The sequence below is a fragment of the Hypanus sabinus genome, chromosome X1 (genome assembly GCF_030144855.1).
Source record: "Hypanus sabinus isolate sHypSab1 chromosome X1, sHypSab1.hap1, whole genome shotgun sequence".
Lineage (NCBI taxonomy): Eukaryota > Metazoa > Chordata > Chondrichthyes > Myliobatiformes > Dasyatidae > Hypanus > Hypanus sabinus.
The window spans coordinates 53,651,956-53,672,875 of NC_082738.1; the positions used below are offsets into that span (position 1 = coordinate 53,651,956).

A 20,920-nucleotide genomic window follows, 5' to 3' on the forward strand; every position below is an offset into this window, starting at 1 on the left:
TAGATTAGAAATTTTTTATCTAATCTAAACTCCCTCTCTCCCCCCCCCCCCCCCCCCGGTGTAAATCTTGATTTTGCACATAATAAGGTTAACTTGAACTGTTTTGTTTGTAGCTCTATTTCAGATAATCAACTTCCTGACGATCACCACTGGCACACCTCGGGTGTGTGCTTAGCTCACTGCTCTGCTCTCTCTATACCCATGACTGTGTGGCTAGGCACAGCTCAAATACCATCTACAAATTTGCTGATGATACAACCATTGTTGGTAGAATCTCAGGTGGTGATGAGCGGGCATTCAGGAGTGAAATATGCCAACTAGTGGAGTGGTGTCACAGCAACAACCTGGCACTCAATGTCAGTAAGATGAAAGAGCTGATTGTGGACTTCAGAAAGGGTAAGACAAAGGAACACATACCAATCCTCATAGGGAGCAGGAGAGAGTGAGCAGTTTCAAGTTACTGGGTGTCAAGATCTCGGAGGATTTAACCTGGTCCCAACATACCAAAGCAGTTATAAAAAAGGGAAAACGGTGGCTATACTTTATTAGGAGTTTGAAGAAATTTGGTATGTCAACAAATACACTCAAAAACTTCTAAAGATGTACTGTGGAGAGCATTCTGACAGGCTGCATCACAGTCTGGTATGGGAGGGGGGGGGGTTGCTGCTGCACAGGGTTGAAAGAAAGAAACTGCAGAGGGTTGTAAATTTAATCAGCTCCATCTTGGGCACTAGTCTACAAAGTACCCAGGACATCTTCAGGGAGCGGTGTCTCAGAAAGGCAATGTCCATTATTAAGGACCTCCAGCACCCAGGGCCTGCCCTTTTCTCACTGTTACCATCAGGTAGGAGGTATAGAAGCCTCAAGACACACACTCAGCAATTCAGGAACAGCTTCTTCCCCTCTGCCATCCGATTCCTAAATGGACATTGATCCTTGGACTTTCTTAATACAAACCCCATTTCCAGAAAAGTTGGGATATTTTCCAAAGTGCAATAAAAACAAAAATCTGTGATATGTTAATTCACGTGAACCTTTATTTAACTGACAAAAGTACAAAGAAAAGATTTTCAATAGTTTTACTGACCAACTTAATTGTATTTTGTAAATATACACAAATTTAGAATTTGATGGCTGCAACACACTCAAAAGTTGGGACAGAGTTAAAATAAGATTGAAAAGTGCACAGAATATTCAAGTAACACCAGTTTGGAAGACTCCACATTAAGCAGGCTAATTGGTAGCAGGTGAGGTATCATGACTGGGTATAAAAGTAGCGTCCATCAAAGGCTCAGTCTTTGCAAGCAAGGATGGGTCGTGGCTCACCCCTTTGTACCAAAATTCGTGAGAGAATTGTTGGTCAGTTCAAAAGGAACATTTCCCAACGCAAGATTGCAGAGAATTTGGGTCTTTCAACATCTACAGTACATAATATTGTGAAAAGATTCCGAGACATCTCAGTGCTTAAAGGGCAAGGTCGGAAACCACTGCTGAATGCGCGTGATTTTCGAGCCCTCAGGCAGCACTGCCTAAGAAATCGTCATGCTACTGTGACAATTATAGCCACCTGGGCTCGGGAGTACTTCAGAAAACCATTGTCACTAACACAGTCCGTCGCTGCATCCAGAAATGCAACTTGAAACTGTATTATGAAAGGAGGAAGTCATACATCAACTCTATGCAGAAACGCCGGTGAGTTCTCTGGGCCCGAGCTCATCTCAGATGGACCGAACGACTGGAACCATGTGCTGTGGTCAGATGAGTCCACATTTCAGCTAGTTTTCGGAAAAAATGGGCGTCGAGTTCTCTGAGCCAAAGATGAAAATGACCATCCTGATTGTTATCAGCGAAAGGTGCAAAAGCCAGCATTTGTGATGGTATGGGGGTGCATCACTGCCCACGGCATGGGTGAGTTGCATGTATGTGAAGGTACTGTTGACCCTGAGGCGTATATTAGGATCTTAGAGAGACATATGTTGCCATCAATGTCCTCTTCCCAGGATGTCCATGCTTATTTCAGCAGGACAATGCCAGACCACATTCTGCATGGGTTTCAATATGTGGCTTTGTAGACACAGAGTGCGAGTGCTTGACTGGCCCACTGCCAGTCCAGATCTATCTCCTATTGAAAATGTATGGCACATCATGAAGAGGGGAATCAGACAATGGAGACCACGGACTGTTGAGCAGCTGAAGTCTTATATCAAGCAAGAATGGACAAAAATTCCAATTGCAAATCTACTACAATTAGTATCCTCAGTTCCAAAATGATTAAAAAGTGTTATTAAAAGGAAAGGTGATGTAATACAATGGTAAACATGCCTCTGTCCCAACTTTTGTTGAGTGTGTTGCAGCCATCAAATTCTAAATTTGTGTATATTTACAAAATACAACTAAGTTGGTCAGTAAAACTATTGAAAATCTTTTCTTTGTACTTTTGTCAGTTAAATAAAGGTTCACGTGAATTAACATCACAGATTTTTGTTTTTATTGCATTTTGGAAAATATCCCAACTTCTCTGGAAATGGGGTTTGTATATATTGCTTTTTGCATGATCTATTCAATATATGTATACTGTAATTGATATACTTATTATTTTGATTTTTCTATATTGTGTATTGCATTGAACTGCTGCTGCTAAATTAACAAATTTCATGTCACATGCTGGTGATATTAAACCTGATTCTGATTCCTTTAACTAAAAGGGTTGCTGCAGTGAGAAACTAATTCACGTGAAAATATATTGTTAAGTTAAGGTACTGCCCATTCTATTCCTAAGTTTCAGCATAACTTCCTGAGTTTTATACTGAGTAACTTGACTGACAAAAGCAATATCTTTATCACCCTATTCACTTATTGACATAGCCCAAGTCTATCCTGTATATCAATGCTCAAAGGTCTTCCTGTTTACTGTATCCTTTCTTACACTTGACTTTGTGATAGTTTTGCACTTGCCTGGAATAAACTCCTTTAGCTATTTCCCTGCTCATATTTCCATCTGATTTGTATTATTCTGTACTTAACAGCCTTCTCGCTACTCAAAACTCTTGATAACTTTAGTGCTGTCTACAAACTTTCTAATCACCCAACCTACATTCAAACACCCTCTGCCCCCATGATTTACTGATAGTCAACAGGGCATAGGTAAGTGAGGGGGAATAACCCAAACAAATCAGTAATCAAATGCCCAACTAAGCTAATTCCTTCTATTTTCTGCACAGTCATGTACCTATCTAACAACCACTTGAAAGTGGTAGGTGAATCCAGAAATGGTGAATTTGGAAGTTGATTGGTGAAAGAGATATAGGGCTGGAGAAGGAGATGGGAGAGAACAGGAGGCTGTGGAAGAAAGAAAAGTAGGGAGGAGCACCAGAGGGAGGTGAGAGAGGGGAATGGGGAGAGTGGCCATTGCTGGAAGTTTTAGAAATTGATCTTCAGGTTGGAGGCTAACCAGATGGCATATAAGGTGTTGCACCTCCATTCTGAGTGTGGCCTCATTGCGGTAGTAGAGGAGGCCATGGACTGGCATGTCGGAATGGGCAGTTGAATTAAAATAGCAGCCACCCATTAAAATAAGGGTCTCGGCCCGAAACATTGACTGTTTACCTTTTCCATAAATGCTGCATAGTCTGCTGAGTTCCTCCAGCATTTTGTGTGCGTTGTTTGGATTTCCAGCATCTGCAGATTTTTTCTCATCTATCTTTTCTTCCAGGTCATTTATACTGTACGTATATATCACAAATAGGTAAGGTCCCAGTATGGATCTTTGTAGAACCTCCCAGCCAGAATACCATTACCCTCTGTCTTAAATGGGTAAACCAATTCTAAATCTAAACAGCTGATTCACTGTGGATCCGATGCATGATGCTCCTTTGGATGAGCCTCCCAAGAGAGACCTTGTCCAAAGCCTTACTAAAATCCATGTAGCTGACATTGAGAGATTTACTTTCATCAATTACCTTTGTCACTTCTGTGAAAAACTCAAGTTAATAAGATGTGACTTGCCTTGTATAAAGTTAGGCTGACTATTCCTAACTAGACCATGGTTTTCCAATTGTTGATAAATCCTCTCCCCAAGAATCTTTTTCAGTGACTTCCATACCACTGATGTGAAATTCGCTGATCTATAATTTCCAGGATTATCCCTGTTTCCCTTGAATAATGGAACGACATTATATCATTAGGATTGAGGAGATTTGGTATGTTAACAAAGACTCTAACAAATTTCTTCTTCTCTTCAGCTGTCCATTGATTTTCATTGATGACTGAGGCCCGGGCAGGGTTGTGTGGGAGACCAGCAGTTACCCATGCTGCAAGTCTCCCCTCTCCATGCCAGTGATGTTGTCCAAGGGAAGGGCAAGGGCCGATACAGCTTGGCACTGGTGTTGTTGCAGAGTAATGTGTGGTTAAGTGCCTTGCTCAAATTTCTACAGATGTACTGTAGAGAGTATTCTAACTGTTTGCATCAATGCCTGGTATGGAGGCTCCAATGCACAGGATTGATAGAGGCTGCAGAGGGTTGTAAACTTGGTCAGCTCCAACACAGGCACAAGCCTCCTCATCATCGAGGACATCTTCAAAAGGCAGTGCATAAAATGGTGGCATCCATCATTAAAGACCCTCACTATCTGGGACATGCTCTCTATTTCTGTGATCAGGGAGGAGGTACAGGAGCCTCCACTCTGTTTTAACAAGTTTCTTTGAAGTTCAAATTAAAGTTTATTATCAGAGTACCTACATGTCACCACATACAACACTGAAATTCTTTTTCTGCGGGCATACCTAGTAAATCTATAGAACAGTAACTATAAACAGGATCGATGGACAACAAACTGCAAATGCAGGTATAAATAAATAGCAGTAAATAATGAGCATGAAATAAGACGAGTCCTTAAGTGAGTGCAGCAATCCCCTTTTGTTCAAGATGATTGAGAGGCAGTAACTGTTCTTGAATCTGGTGATATGAGTCCTGAGGTACTTGTACTTTCTACCTGATGGCAGCAGTGAAAAAAGAGCATGGCCTGGGTGGTGACGATCTTTGATGGATGCTCCTTTTCTATGGCAACTTTTCATGCAGATGTTCCCAATGGTTGAGAGGGTTTTACCTGTGATGTACTGGGATCTTCCACTCAAAGGCATTGGTGTTCCCATATCAGGCCTTAATGCAGCCAGTCAGCATACTTTCCACCACACATCTATATAAGTTTGCCAAGGATTTTGATGTCATGCCGAATCTCCATAGACTCCTGAGGAATTAGAGGCACTGTCATGCTTTCTTCACAATTATATTTACATAATGGTTTCAGGACAGTTCTTCTGAGATCGGGACAACCAGGAATTTAAAGTTACTGTCCTTCTCTACTCCTGATCCTCTGATTACTTGCTCATAGACCTCTGGTTTCCCTCTCCACCACAACCAGTTCCTTGGTCTTATTGACATTGAGTGAGAGATTGTTGTTATTACACCACTCAGCCAAGTTTTCAATCTCCTTCCTGTATGCAGATACAGCCCACAGCAGAAGTGTCATCAGCAAACTTGGCCACGCAGTCATAGATGTAAAGTGAGTAGAGCAGGGGGCTAAATACACATTCCTGAGGTGCTGATGGAGATTGTTGAGATGTTTTTACCAATCTGAACTGACTGGAGTCTGCAAATGAAGAAATCCAGGATCCAATTGCACAAGGGGGTATTGAGGCCCAGGTCTTGGAGTTTACTGATGAGTTTTGAGGGATGATAGTGTTAGATACTGAGCTGTAATTTGTAAAAAGCATCCTAATGTATGCACCTTTACTGTCCAGATGTTCCAGGGTTGTGAGAAGAGCCAACAAGATAATATCTGATGTAGTCCTGTTGCTTTGGTAGGTGAATTGGAGTGGATCCAAGTCACCATTCAGACAGGAGCTGATATGCTTCAACAACAGCCTCTCAAAACTCTTCTTCACTGTGGATGTAAGTGCCACTGGGTGATGGTCACTGAGGCAGCTTAACATGTTCTTCTTGGGCACTGGTATGATTGAAACCTGCTTGAAGCATTTGGGTAACGCACACTGCCGGAGTGGGAGGTTGAAGATATCTGTGTATACACCAGCTAGTTGGTCAGTACAGGTCTTCATTACTCAGCCAGGTACTCTGTCTGGACTGGATGCTTTCCTCAGATTTCTGAATGGTCCATGGGGACTATCCCATTATTTCTCTTTTGCACTATTTATTTTAGTTTTTTATTTTAACTTATAGTAATTTTTATGTCTTGCACTGTACAGCTACCACAAAAGCAATACATTTCACAAAATGTATCAGTGATAATAAAACTGATTCTGATTCAGATTCTACTTGCCAGTCCTCCTGGCCCTCACCCGTGGCTAGAGAGGACACAAAGGTGTTGGTCAAGGCCGCAGCAATCTCCTCTCTTGCTTCTCAAAGTAACCTGGGGACTTATTCATCTTAATATTCTTTACAAGACCCCACACAACCTCCTTTATCTTAAAATGCCCAAGCAAATTAGGATGCTCCACACTGATGTCCCTATCCTCTACGTCCTCCTAGGTAAATGCTGATTCAAAGAACTCATTGTCTTCAAGCACATATTCCCTCCTTTATTGTTGTGTGGTCCTATCCACTCCCCAGTTATCCTCTTGGTTTTGATGTAGAATAAGCTGCCAGAGTAAGTGGTTGAGGCACTTGATTAGTTACATAAATTGGAAAGTTTTAGAAGGTTATGAGACAAATGCTGGCAAATGGGACATCCTGGTCAGCATGGACCAGTAAGCTGAAGGGCCTGTTCTGTGCTGTGGAACTCTACCACTCCATGGCAGGTTACAACAGGGTTCAGATTGTGAGAACTGTTTGCAATCTAAACTTGTAAATTAGAAAGGAACAAAAAATGTCTGGGAGTTGATTGTAGAAACCACTGTTGATAGGAGGGCAAGCAGACATAGGAAGAGGTGCTGACAGCCATCCTCACTGTCTCAATGAGTGAGTGATTTGAATGAACACAGAACAGCACTGCACTATTTTGTGCCGACCTTTCAACCTACTCCAAGATCAATCTAATGCTTCCCTCGCACATCGTCCTCCATTTTTATTTCATGTGTCTATCTAAGAGTCCCTTAAATGTCCCTAATGTTTACCACTGCCCGAGGCAGCGTATTCCACGCACCCACCACTCTATATCCTCTCAAGTCACCTCTCATCCTCCTTCACTTCAAAGAGAAAAGCCCCAGCTCGCTCAACCATTCCTCATAAGACATGCTGTCTAATCTAGGCTGCATCCTGGTAAAACTCCACTGCACCCTGTTTTCATTTTTTTATAATTAGAGGACCAGAGCAGAACACAATACTCCATGTGTGGTCCAACCAGTGTTTTACAGAGCTGCACCATTATCTTGTGGCTCCTGAACTCAGTCCCCTGACTAATGAAGGCCAACACACTATATGCCTTCTTAACCCCTATCAAATGCTGAGACTTTATAAGGCATTGGTCAGACCACACTTGGAATATTGTGAGCAGTTTTGGGCCCCTTATCTTAGTTATGTGCTGTGCATTATAGGAGATCCAGAGAAGGATCATGAGAATGATGCTGAGAATGAAAGAGTTAACATATGAAGCGCATTTGATGGCTCTCAGCCTGTATTTGCTGGAGTTTAGAAGGAGGGGTGAAACCTATTGAATTTTGAAAGACCTTGATAGTGTGGGTTTGAAGAGGATGTTTCCTATAGATGGGGAGTCCAGGACCAGAGGGAACAGCCTAAGAATAGAAGGACATCCTTTAGAATGGGGATGAGGAAGAAGTACTTCGATCAGAGGATGGTGAATCTGTGAAATTCAATGCCATGGACAGCTGTGAAGGACAAGTCATGGGTATATTTAAAGTGGAGGTTGATAGGTTCTTTATTAGTAAGGGTGTTAAAGGATACAGAGAGAAGGCAGGAGAATGGGGTTGAGGCGGATTATAAATCAGCCATGATGGAATCGCAGAGTGGACTTGACGGACTAAATGACCTAATCCTGCTCTTATGTCTTATAATCTTATTAATTTTTGTAGTAACTTTGAGGGATCTATGGACATGTACCCCGAGATCCCTCTGTTCCTCCACACTAATCAGAGTCCTGCAAGTCTCTGCCTTCAAGTTTGACTTTCTAAAATGTATCACTGCACACTTTTTCAGACTGAACTCCATCTGTCACTTCTCTGTCCAGGTCTGCATCTTATCATTGTCCTTTGTACCCTATAACAACCTTCCACACAATACCACCAATCTTTGTGTCATCTGCAAATTTACTCATCCACCCTTCCACTTCCCCACCCAAATTATTTATAAAAATCATAAACAGTAGGAGTCCTAGAACAGGTCCCTGCTGAACACTACTGGTGAAGAGCAAACAAAGCACATGGACAAGTTTCCATTCCATTCCTCCCTGGCAGAAGCTGCCTGCAGCTACACAGCAGCTCACAAATACTCATCCATGTTGATGAAGTGTACACAAGTGTGGACTTTATCACCTGGAGAGGACCTGTGTCATAAATAAGTCTGTCTTTGAGATGTACAACTAGGCTGGTTATCATATTCTGCCTGCATGATGTACAATTGAACAACATTAACATTGCATTTTCTAATTTGAGGTAAACTGTTTTATGTCTTTTCCCCTTTTCTCACTCCTGACCTACCCAGGTTCACACACACACCCTTCCAACACCCCGCCCCCTCTATGCTACCTACTCCACCCAAGCACTGAGTCTGCCTCACCCCATTGATCCTGTCTGCCCAATCACTTACTTTATATGGTTCCACTCTTCACCTTCTTTCTGATCAGATTCCATTACCGGCAGCTCTTTGGTATCTCCACTAATCACCATCCAGCCTCTGCTGCGACCTTCACCCTTCCATCTTCTACCTTACTCCATCTACCAATCAACTCATCATCACCTGAATCGCCTGCGAGCTCTTGCTTCACCGCTCCCCTCATTCTTTATACTATCTCCCCCTACTTTTTTGGTCTATGGAGGGCCTTGACCTGAAACATCAACTTTCCATTTCTTTCCACAGACACTGTCTGAGCCGCTGAGTTCCCCCCACCAACTCGTCTTATTGTTTCGCTTTAAGACGCGCGGGTCGGTCTCGCTTTAAGACGCACTGCTTGGGCCCGTCTCGCTTTAAGACGCACGCCGGGCTGTGGTGCTGGTTTGGGTGAGTTGATGGTGCTGTTTATGAGTCTGGGGATGGATCGGGAGGAAAAATATCGGAGGTTGGGGACGGGGGTTCGGGAGAGCGGAGGTGTGGGAGAGGGAAGGAAGGAAAGGGGGAGAGGTAAAACGGAACGGAGGAGGTCGGGCGTGTGTTTGCCGGCAACGTTTCGCCGGCCATGACTTGCACTTAGAGCCCGAGGCCCGGATGACTAGGCCTACCTCGAGTGGTGGGTTGTGACGGACCCTTGTAGACCCTGGCCGGTGTAATTGGCTGTGGGCGAAGGCCTCTTTCTCTGTCTACGATGTGGAGGCTGGTTTGCAGCAGAACTAAATAAGCGAGTTGATCCCCGGCCTCAACTGCCGACCAGGGCCGCTCTAATCCCTCTTTACGCTGTCACAAATGTAAATGCTTCTAAGTTTATAATTTCTCCTACCTGAGCTGTTTAGTTTTGTAATTTATGCTACAAGGAACGCCAATACGGTCAAGTTTTCCTCATCGTTAAACTCCAGGGCCCTTGGATTTTTTTTTGTATTCATTCTTTTTTCAGAGCTTTCTTGTGATATAACTAAAGTAATATGCACCTCACGGCTGTACAGTTTAATGTTCAGCAGTGTTGAAAAGAAATGGTCTGTATGAATGGCAGTTTTCCACTGCATCGTGATGCATGTCACAGTAATGTACCAATTTCTAGTTTAATATCTTTTTGCTTATCATGATGGGCTACCTGCTTTGGGTGCATAATGTTGTGTCTGTGGATGTCCATAAGTGTGCCAGAGGAGTTTAGGGTTGGCAAACTGAGATACAGCTAGTATAGAGTTTGTTTAGAGTTCAATACTGAGGTGACGCTAATATACGATGAGATAATGATTAGGTTGCTGTAGAATTTTCAGTGGTGCTGTCCCAGTGTCCCCACTGTAGGAAATTATTCATTGGTGGAATTTGGATCCATCGTATTCAGCCATGAAATCGTTTCCTATGAATACACTGCTACCTTGTAGAGTGCTGACCATGATATCAACACTTTTTCTTCAGTCTAAACTTCAAAGTATATGCATTGTCAACGTATGTAATCTGTCATCATATAGGACCCTGATATTAATTTTATTGCAGCCATTGGTCAAGTCTGCGTTGCCATGATAATAAATCATGGTTGATTTATTATCTTCCTCAACTCCATTCTCCTGCCTTCTCCCCATAACCTTTGACACCCTTACTAATCAAGAACCTATCAACCTCTGCTTTAAATATGTGCAATGACCTGACTTCCCTAGCCATCTGTGGCAATGAATTCCACCCTCTGACAAAAGAAATTCTTTCTCATCTCTGTTCTAAATGGGCATCCCTTTAGTCTGAGACTGTGCCCTCTGGTTCTAAACTCACCCACTATGGGAAGCATTGTCTCCGCTTTCAATTTAGCTGTATTGTATCGTTTGGGCACGGCACCAATTGTACAGTAAATAAAGATCAGGTGTTAGTTAAAATTGTACGAACATAACAGCAAAACGTTGAATATGGTGCAAAGCCTTTTGGGTTAAGAGCAGAGAAATGCACTGGGGGAGGTGATAGGCAGGTGAGGGGAAAAGGTAAGAAGCCATAGTGAGGAATAGAGGAGGAGAAAAAATTATCAAAAGGTGATAATTAGCCATAGGAATCAGTGGGTTTATATAATATAAAATTAGCAGACAGTTTGTCTCTAGAAATGGGGCCAGAGAGATCGAGAAAGAGAAGAGGGGTTTCAGAAATGGACCAAGTGAATTTAAATGCAGGGTGGAAGCAGGAGGCAAAGTTGATGAGCTCAGTATGGGTGCATAAAGCTGCACCAATGTAGCACAGGAAGAGTTGGAGAGCATTACCAGGGAAGGCTTGGAACGTGGACTGTTCTACGTAGCCAACAAAAAGGCAGGCATAGCTGGGGCCCATGGATACCCCTTGAGTTTGGAGAAAGTGGGAGGAGCAAAAGGAGAAATTGACAGTGAGGACCAGTTCCATTAGAAGCAGGAGGGTGGTGGTGGAGGGGAACTGGAATTGTTACTTCCCTTGTTCCACAAAGAGTATATTCTGTGCTAATGCCAAAATATTATCACATTAACCTTGGATGTAAGGTAGTTTTAATTGCTAGCACTTGATATATCTTTGCTTGTTTTGAATCGAAACTGTAGTAGTGTTATGCAAAGTAAAATCATACTGTGGAGTAAAAAAAATTCGAGGCCACTATTCAGCACATATCGGAATTCAAAATGGAGTATCTATGAGATGTTGTTTGGAAGGGGACACTAGCAGGGATGACAACAGAACAGTAATGGCTGGAATTTCTGGAAGCAGTTTTGGAAGGTGCAGGATAGATACATCCCAAAGAAGAAGTATTCTAAAGGCAGGATGAGGCGACCGTGGCTGACAAAGAAGTCAAAGCCAATATAAAAGCAAAAAGAGAGGGCATATAATATAGCAAAAATTAGTGGGAAGTTAAATGATTGAGAACTTTTTAAAAACTAATAGAAAGCAACTAAAAAAAACCTAGAAGGAGAAAGAGATAAAATATGAAGGTAAGCTACTCGAGTAAAAGAGAGGCGAGAGTAGATATAAGACTGCTGGCAAATGATGATGAAGAGATAGTAATGAGGACAAGACAAACTGAATAAGTATTTTGCATCGGTCTTCAGTGTGGAAGACACTAGTATGCCAGAAGTTCGAGAGTGTCAAGGGGCAGAAGTGAGTGCAATTTCTGTCAGTAGGGAGATGGCGCTTGTGAAACTGAAACTGAAAGGTCTGAAGGTGGATGAGTCACCTGGATTTGATGGACTACACCACAGGGTTCTGAAAGAGGTAACTGAAGAGAATGTGTTTGCATTAGTAATAATTTTTAAAGATTCAATAGATTCCGGCATGATTCTGGAGGACTACAATATTGCAAATGTCACTCCACTTTTCAAGTAGGGAGGAAGGCAGAAGATAGGAAATTTTAAGCCAGTTAGCCCAGCTTCAGTGGCTGGGGAGATGTTGGAGTTCAAAAGGATGTGGTTTTGGGGTACTGGAGCCACATGACAAAATAGACCATAGTCAGCATGGTTTCCTTAAAGGAATATCTTGCTCGACAAATCTGTTGGAATTCTTTGGGAAAAAAAAACAAACAGGACAGACAAAGGAGAATTAGTGGATGTGTAATACAAATGAGAAAATCTGCAGATGTTGGAAGTGCAGGCAGCACACACAAAATGCTGGAGGAACTCAGCAGGCCAAGCAGCATCTATGGAAAAGAGTACAGTTGATGCTTTGGGCTGAGTTGAAGTTCTGCTGAAGGATCTTGGTCTGAAATGTCGACTGTACTCTTTTCCATAGATGCTGCCTGGCCTGCTAAGTTCCTCCAGCATTTTGTGTGTTGGTGGATGTGTACTTGGCTTTTTAGAAGGCCTTTGACAAGGCGCTGCACATGAAGCTGCTAAACAGCACAAGAGCCCAGGATATTCTAGGGAAGGTGCTCACATAGATAGAGCATTAGCTGATTGGCAGGAGACAGAATGGAAATAAAGGGATCACTTTTGGATTGGCTGCCGGTGACTAATGGTATTCCACAGGGGTCTGTTGGGTGCGCTTTTTATGTTTTATCTCAATGATTTGGATGATGAAATTGATAGCTTTGTGGCCAGGTTTGTGAATGATACTCAGGTGGAGAGGCAGGTAGTGTTGAGGAAGCAGAGAGGCTGCAGAAGGACTTAGGCACATTAGAAGAATGGGCAAAGAAGTGGCAGATGGAACACAGTGTCAGAAAGTGTATGGTCATGCACTTTGGTAGAAGGAATAACAACATCGACTATTTTCTAAACGGAGAAATTTTTTTAAAAAATCCAAGGTGCAAAGGAGCTTGGGAGTCTTCGCAGGATTGCCTAAAATTAAGTTGCAGGTTGAATCGGTGGTGGTGAAGGTGAATGCGATGTTAGCATTCATTTCAAGAGGACTAGAATATAAAAGCAAGATTGTAATGTTGAGGTTGTATAAGGCACTGGTGAGGCCTCACTTGTATCGTGAGCAGATTTGGACTCTTTATTTAAGAAAGGATGTGCTGACATTGGAGAGGGTTCAGTGGAGGTTCACAAGAATGTTTCAGGGAATGAAAAGGTTATCATATGAGCTGCAATTGAAGGCTCTGGGCCTGTACTCACTGGAATATAAAAAATGGGGGGGGGGGAAGGATCTCATTAAAACCAATAGAGGAGCATACGTTTAGAAAAGAGATGATGAGGAATTTCTTTAGTCAGAGGATAATGACAGAGGGGTATGTGTGGCTCTGGAGGCCAGGTCACTGAATGTATTTAAGATAGAGGTTGATAGTTCTTGGTTAGTCAGGGTGTGAAAGGTTATGGGGAGAAGGCAGGAGAAATGGATCAGCTGTGATGCAATGGTGGAGCAGACTCATGACTAATTTTGCTCCTGTGTCTTATGATCTTATGGAATAATAGTTCGATCACCAGTGCCAAGGGCAGATTGGGAACTGCTTCAGGGATACCTTTTAAAAAAAAAGAGAAGTCAAGTTGGTGAAACTGCAATGTTGGAATACATTCATACTAAGCAGTGTTGATAAACCAAAACAAAATGTTGTATTCTTCCTTTCATTAGGTTGTGGGATGTGGACATCACAGATTATCCCAGCATTTATTGCCCATTCCCTAGTGCCCCTGGAGATGAGTGTCAAATTTGGTGGCTGGGGTTTCAGTTATCAAATGAGAAAAGGATAGCAGATTTTAATGGAAGATATTAGTGAACCAAATGGATTTTTAATTTAACTCAGTAATTTCATGATTACCACTACAAAGCCTGTCCCCTTCCAGGTTTATTTATTTAATTATTTGAATTTAAATTTCCCAGTATTTGAACTTGTGACTCTAGGTTAAGAGTTGAATGACAGCTTAATGTCTGTTCCACCATACACTGTAATATAGTCCTGCTGCATCTTGTTGTGAATAATGGTAAACAATTAATCAAACTGAAGGAGGACTTTCCAGGAAAATCTCCATTCTCTATAGAAACATGGCCCAGAATATGAGTGTTGACAATGTGGTATTTGTAACCATATTTTGCTAGAGGTGGTAAAATATGGTTATAAATCAGTTGTCAGGCCCTGTGAAAGACTTGAGCAGTAAGAAAATAATCACCATAATTATGCCAGTCAATGACCACCTCTCACATCCACCCATGATATTCAGCAATATTACTGTTGTTGGGAATCCCACTATCAATGGCCTAAGGGGTCACCAATGACTAGAAACATCACTTGGCTGGCCTGTAACAAGTGACTTGCTTCTTGACACCCCAAAACCTTTTCACCTTCTTTCCAGAAGATTAGTATGCATGAGATGCATGGTGAATGGCCATTTGGATTCAGGACCGGCTTGCCTGTAGAAGGAGGGTTGTGGTCGAAGGGTCTGTGGTTAGTGGAGTTCTGCAGGGATCTGTACTGGGATCTCTGCTGTTGGGTATGTTTTCTCTGGAGTGGCAGAGGCTGAGTGGAGATCTGAGAGAAGCTTATAAGATTATGAGAGGCATGGAGTGGACAGACAATATCTTTTTCCCAGGGTTGAAATGTATAATGCCAGAGGGCATGAATTTAAGGTGGGGGGGGGGTAATTTCAAAGGAGATATGAGGGGCAGTATTTTTGCTTAGTGGTGGATGCTTGGAATGCACTGTCTGGAGTAGTGGTAGATGCAGATACATTAGAGGCTTCTAGATAGGCAAATAAATGTGAGGAAAATGTAAAGATATGGACATTGTGAAGGCAGAAGGGATTAAGTTATGTTGGGCATTTGATTACCAATCTAGTTGGATCGGCACAACATTGTGGGCTGAAGGGCCTGATTCTCTGCTGTACTGTTTTACATCCTATGTGTGGCACAAGTAAAGACCAAGATGGAAAGTTTGCTGTTTGTCTAACTGAGTGCAACTTCAACAGGTTTCGAGGTTGTCCAAGGATCTGTTTGATTGCTATTCCATTGACCATAATGAACAATGCATGCCATCAACAAAATGCGTTGCAATTGCTCGCCTAACTACTTCTCTCAAACTATCAAGTACAAGGCCAATTGTCCACTCTCTTAGTATGGAAAACTGTCACTGTTCTTTTATTTTTGATCTAATTCTTGGAGTTCCAATGTCAGCAGCATTGTGGGAATATGTTCAGGTGGATTATAACAGCTCATAGCGGCTTACCACTTCCTTCTTGAGGGTAACTGGAGATGGGCAACAAATGCTAGCCATGCCCGCTGATGGCTAGATCCCCAAAAATGAATTAATTAAAACATGGTATATGGCTTTCCTTAAATTACATTGATGATCTGTGAATCATTTTGCTAATAAATCTCTTCAAGGTAATTATACCAAGAAAGATACTGGTGAAATAACATCCATTCCCTGACTACATATTTTCTGTCTTTCTGAGTTAATTTCCTCATAATATTGCCCAGATGTTATTACTTTTTGTAAGATCTCCAGAAGTAACATAGTGACAGTAGCCTTTGGAACTGTAACACAGTCCATTTTGTTTGTCCATCCTCAGTATAGCAAATATTCTAGCAAGAATATCTGAAACAGTTTAGTTTCTGGGAACTAATAATCTGGTCAGTCACTAATTCAAATGGAAAATTGTCTGAAATTTCCCAAACTAGTGGGCTGATAAACAGATGAAATAGTTTTTTTTTACCAGTGTAATCATATACATTAATAAAAATTCATTAACAGCTCATCTGTACAATGTCAGATTTATTTTTCTTAATTCTTTCTTGAATATGCTTTTGTTAGAGTTTGTCATTGCAGTCCTTGTCTCTGTCCAGTATTTAAAAGTGAGCTTGGTCAGCGAATAATGTTAGATTCTTTAACTATGAACTAATTTGCCTTAAGAGCCATATGATCTGCTGGAATAACCTGGCTTTACCTTGTTTATTACCCCAAACTAATGTTTCTACAGGCTAATTTTGCTAAAGCTGAAATTGCAACAATTGAATCTGCAGTCTGCTGGTGTGTAGAACTTTGTCCCATTTAAAATTATCCCAAGTGATAGATCTAACACCCACACCACCAGATTCAGAAACAGTTCCGCAAAGGAAACAGCATTATGAAGGATCCCATGAACCCCTCATGCAATCTCTTCTCCCTCCTGCCGTCTGGGAAAAGGCTCCGAAGCATTCGGGCTCTCACGACCAGACTATGTAACAGTTTCTTCCCCCAAGCTATCAGACTCCTCAATACCCAGAGCCTGGATTGACATATTGCCCTATTGTCTTGTTTATTATTTATTGTAATGCCTGCACAGTTTTTGTGCACTTTATGCAGTCCTGTGTAGGTCTATAGTCTAGTGTAGCTTTCTCTGTGTTGTTTTTTTTTTTACGTAGTTTAGTTTTTGTACAGTTATGTAACACCGTGGTCCTGAAAAAACATTCTCATTTTTACTATGTACTGTACCAGCAGTTATGGTCGAAATGACAATAAAAGTGACTTGACCTCTCAACCATCTGACTCTTGAATCAGAGGAGATAACTTTACTCACCTCATCGCTGAACTGTTTTCACAAACTATGGACTCATTCAAGGACTCTTCATCTCATGTTCTCGATATTTATTGCTTATTCATTTATTATTATTTTTTTTCTTTTGTATTTGCAGTTTGTTGTCTTGCACATTGTTTATATTTTCCATCCTGTTGGGTGCAGTTTTCCTTTGATTCTGTTGCGTTTTTTTGGATTTACTGTAGGCCTGTAAGAAAATGAACCTCATGGTTGTATGCGGTGACATGTACCTTGATAATTTTACTTTGAACTTTGATATGGAGCTATTGGGAGAGTTATTTTGAAAATTTTCCATAATTAAGCTTTGGTTTGAATAATGATCTATTTGGATCAATACCTGATGTATTCTGATAACCATTGACTTTCCTCTTAACTATGCATTTATTGACTTAGATGAATGCATTGCACTAGATCTAATATAAAGTAATATATATCAGTGCTTTGAGGAATTATGTGAATTGAGAATTCTGCTGCTGGATTGGTTGAGCTGTTCTATTACCCATAGTTTTTGAATTCCATGGTCTGCAGGAACTTGCTACAGTTTTTAACAGTTCCTGAGAATTCCAAGCACAGTTTCTGAAGGTTATTTCAGAACGTTAGTTGTATTTTGTTTAATACTGACTGCCTGGGGATAAAGAATATCAGCACTTGAATGCAATTAAATACATGGATGTTTAAATTTGATGCAATCCATAAGATAGAGGACCTTCGACCTAACTGCCATGGGTGTCCCTACCAGGAGCATAGCTCCAGACGGCATCACTCTCGGGATCTCAGGACCACACAAGCTTCTCCACCACGACAAGGTGACAATCCATGGAGAAGATCGAGGATGAGGTCCCTGACAAGAACAATCCAACCTAGGCCTCAACGATGGAACAGGCCGATGAGGTTTCTTTGAACTCAACGGCTGTAAAGGCAGATGAAGGCTGCAACAAATCCATCAGCTCCAATCGTGGTTTCCATGCCATTGGAATCAGTTGGTTGATTTGTGAAGTATTGTGTGCTTCTTGGAGTGCAACATCAAATACACGTTAAACAAATACGCGCACAGGCTGTGGGCTAGATCAACGGAACAAAGACCATAATCCTCGACCTCGAGTTAGCCATGACGACGATGGAGAGGGACAAGTCATTCTCCCATGGCTCGCAGAACCATTTTGTATTCCGCTTGTGTACTGTCTTTTGCGGTTAAATGGCATTGTGGGAGTTACCTGCAAGTTAAAGCTGATTATCCATTTTGGCCCATGCACATTTAAGCTCAATGGCAGGGATAATTATTTTATATATTTAGTTGCTATTTCAATTCATCCAGCACCCATTTAACACAGAAAAATGCCTCTGAAAGCTCCAGAGTCATTCAGTGCTATCTGAGCTGGGTCCTTCATTTTCACACATTAGGCCCTGTGCATTCAATTGTGCCGTCGTATTTATGTTCTGATTTTCTTTCTCTAGTGATGTGATTGTAGTGGTGAAAGTCAGTAACTATTTTTTCTTTTGTAATTTCTAGATATTATTTTGCTGACTTGATATATCTGTAATTGTGTAGAAAATTGTTTTCCTGGATATTACTCAACGGTCTCCAGCACCATGAGGGTAAGATTTAATGTAAGATATTTGCTTTCATTTGTAAATATGAGCTTTTATTGCAGTTGAGCATTGCACTTCCCTTTATACCCTTTTGCCCTTAATGGATTATCTCTTCTACATAGTTCATCATTCCTAGAATATGGCTTTTATTGTTGGATTAGAATGAGCCTGTTCCACACATATTGTGGCAGTTAATTATCTATTTTCAATTCCCTGTAGGTGTGCTGTTTTGATTATTAATTTGGAAAACTGAGGGTGGTAGTCATTCAATATTCGTGCAATTAGCGGTCCTTCAAATTCAATCTTGAGTTGTAATTGGAAGACGGGAAGCTGATGCTGTAGTGATTTAAATATTAGATCTTTGGGAGTTTCTAACTATATTTATATTGCAATTGATTGTACTCTTTGCAATTAATCGTACTTCTAAGAGTACATTATTAGTTAGGGACCTTGTTCAAACTTTTCTCTACAGTTTTTTAAAATGTGCAGGCAATAAGTTCTGAACTCTGCACTTTTTGATTTAGAGCAGCTCAGAGACTGATTAAGCCTAGATTTGACATTTGAAAGAAGACGCTAATGATTAGGAAGAAAAGTAGAAACAGATACAGGAACATAGTTGGTCTTTCAGTTTTTCCTTCAAGGAATTGCTACTATTCTGCCTTTGTTGTCTGAAGTTTGAAAGCAGAACTGAAATTCTTTTTTTGTAATGATAGCTCTGTTTAAATATTGGACAGAGTTACGAGACGAACGTGCATATTTGTAGCTTTTTTGCACTTTCTTTGAACTCCTGTCACTAAAAGTTCTATGCCAAAATAGTCTCTGCTATTTGGTCTAGAAATCAAATAGTTTTTGTTTACTCTGTGCAAAATGCTTTTGAATTGTTTTTAATAAAGTGCATATAATTTCAATCAGGCTTGCAAATCCCAGGAATATATTTAATCTCTGCTTTAATATAAAGAACTCTGAAATCTTTTCAGAGCACCCACACTACTATCAGTATCTTGTGGAATCTTTCTTGCTGTTGCATATATTTTTATTTCCAAAGCTTTCGCTAATATGCATATACTTTGATTTTAGATGGACGTGGAAGAAGGAAAAGGAGGGACAGGCCTACGCCAATATTATCTATCAAAAATAGAAGAACTTCAGGTGATTTATGATGTAACTAACATGCAGTTAGAAGAGAGAAGTGATTTAAAATATATTTACAAGATCTGGGAGCAACAAAGTAGCTTTTTACTTAAAAATAATTGAGGTGCAAACTTTTCCTTCAATGGTGTGGCATATTATAGAAAAGGAAAAGAAACAGTAATTATCAAAAGGAAAAGAAATGGCCTTCAAAAGTGTAGTATTCCTATCAGTCAGTACTGCTGATTTTCAGAGATCTGTATAACGTGCAAAAATTTATTTACTGCTTCACTCAGTAAAAGTACATTGGAATATGCATTGTTGATGAGCATAATCGTGAGCAATAGTAATTACTAATTAGTAGCCAAATTATGAAATCACCTTATGAATTTACGTGAATTTATTGTTTGTGCTGTTATCTTCTGTCATTATTGTTGCCTGTTCATTTTGAAATATACTATGGATTGATCAAAGTGGGAAGATTCCTTGGAAATTACTTCTTTAATGATGATATTATCAAATGATTTTAACAATACCTCTTAGGTACTGTTGGGAGCTATGTATTTGTTCTTTACAAATGATCAGTGATGGAATATTTCTAATAAACAATTTTTGAACTTGTTTACTGGCATCCAGTTTAGCATATGAATCAGTATCATTTCAATTCCCTATTCTCAATTCCTTCGTCTCCACTGCATCTGCTCCCAGGATGAGGCTTTCCATTCCAGGACATGTCAAATGTCCTCTTTCTTTAAGAATTATGGTTTCCCTTCTGCCGTCATCAATGATGCCCTCACCTGCATCTCCTCCATTTCCCGCACTTCGGCCCTCACCCCATCCTCCCGTCACCACAACAGAGACCAAGTTCCCCTCGTCCTCACCTACCACCCCACCAGACTCCGGATCCAGCATATGATCCTCCACAACTTCCGCCACCTTCAACAAGACCCCACCACTATGCACATCTTTTCCTCACTACCCTCCTCTGCTTTTCGCAGGGATCGTTCCCTCCGCGACTGCCTGGTCCACACGTCCCTCCCCCCAGATCTCCCACCTGGTACTTATCCCTGCAAGTGTAAGTGCTTCACCTGTCCCTACACCACCTCTCTTACCACCATTCAGGGTCCCAAACAGTCCTTCCAGGTAAGGCAACACTTCTCTTGTGAGTCTGTTGGGGTCATCTATTGCATCCGGTGCGGCCTCCTCTATGTCGGCGAGACCCGACGCAGATTGGGGGACCGCTTCGTCGACAGACAGGATCTCCCAGTTGCCACTCGCTTCAACTCTTTTTCACATTCCCATTCGGATATGTCCATACATGGCCTCCTCTACTGCCATGATGAGGCCAAACTCAGGTTGGAAGAGCAACACCTCATATACCGTCTGGGTAGTCTCCAGCCCCTTGGCATGAACATCGAATTCTCCAACTTCTGGTAATTCCCTCCCTCTCCCTTCCCCCATCCCA

The 20,920-nt window shown here is 41.4% G+C and overlaps 1 protein-coding gene across 1 annotated transcript in view; it reads left to right on the forward strand.

Moving 5' to 3' along the window:
* The first annotated feature begins 9,115 nt into the window (after window positions 1-9,115).
* psmc5 (proteasome 26S subunit, ATPase 5) overlaps window positions 9,116-20,920 on the forward strand; it is a 39,738-nt gene continuing 27,933 nt past the window's right edge. The window contains exons 1-3 of the mRNA XM_059956609.1: window positions 9,116-9,187; window positions 18,248-18,333; window positions 19,405-19,476. Coding sequence (XP_059812592.1) covers window positions 18,328-18,333; window positions 19,405-19,476 — 78 coding nt within the window. The 5' untranslated portion in view covers window positions 9,116-9,187; window positions 18,248-18,327. The remainder of the gene's footprint in view (window positions 9,188-18,247; window positions 18,334-19,404; window positions 19,477-20,920) is intronic.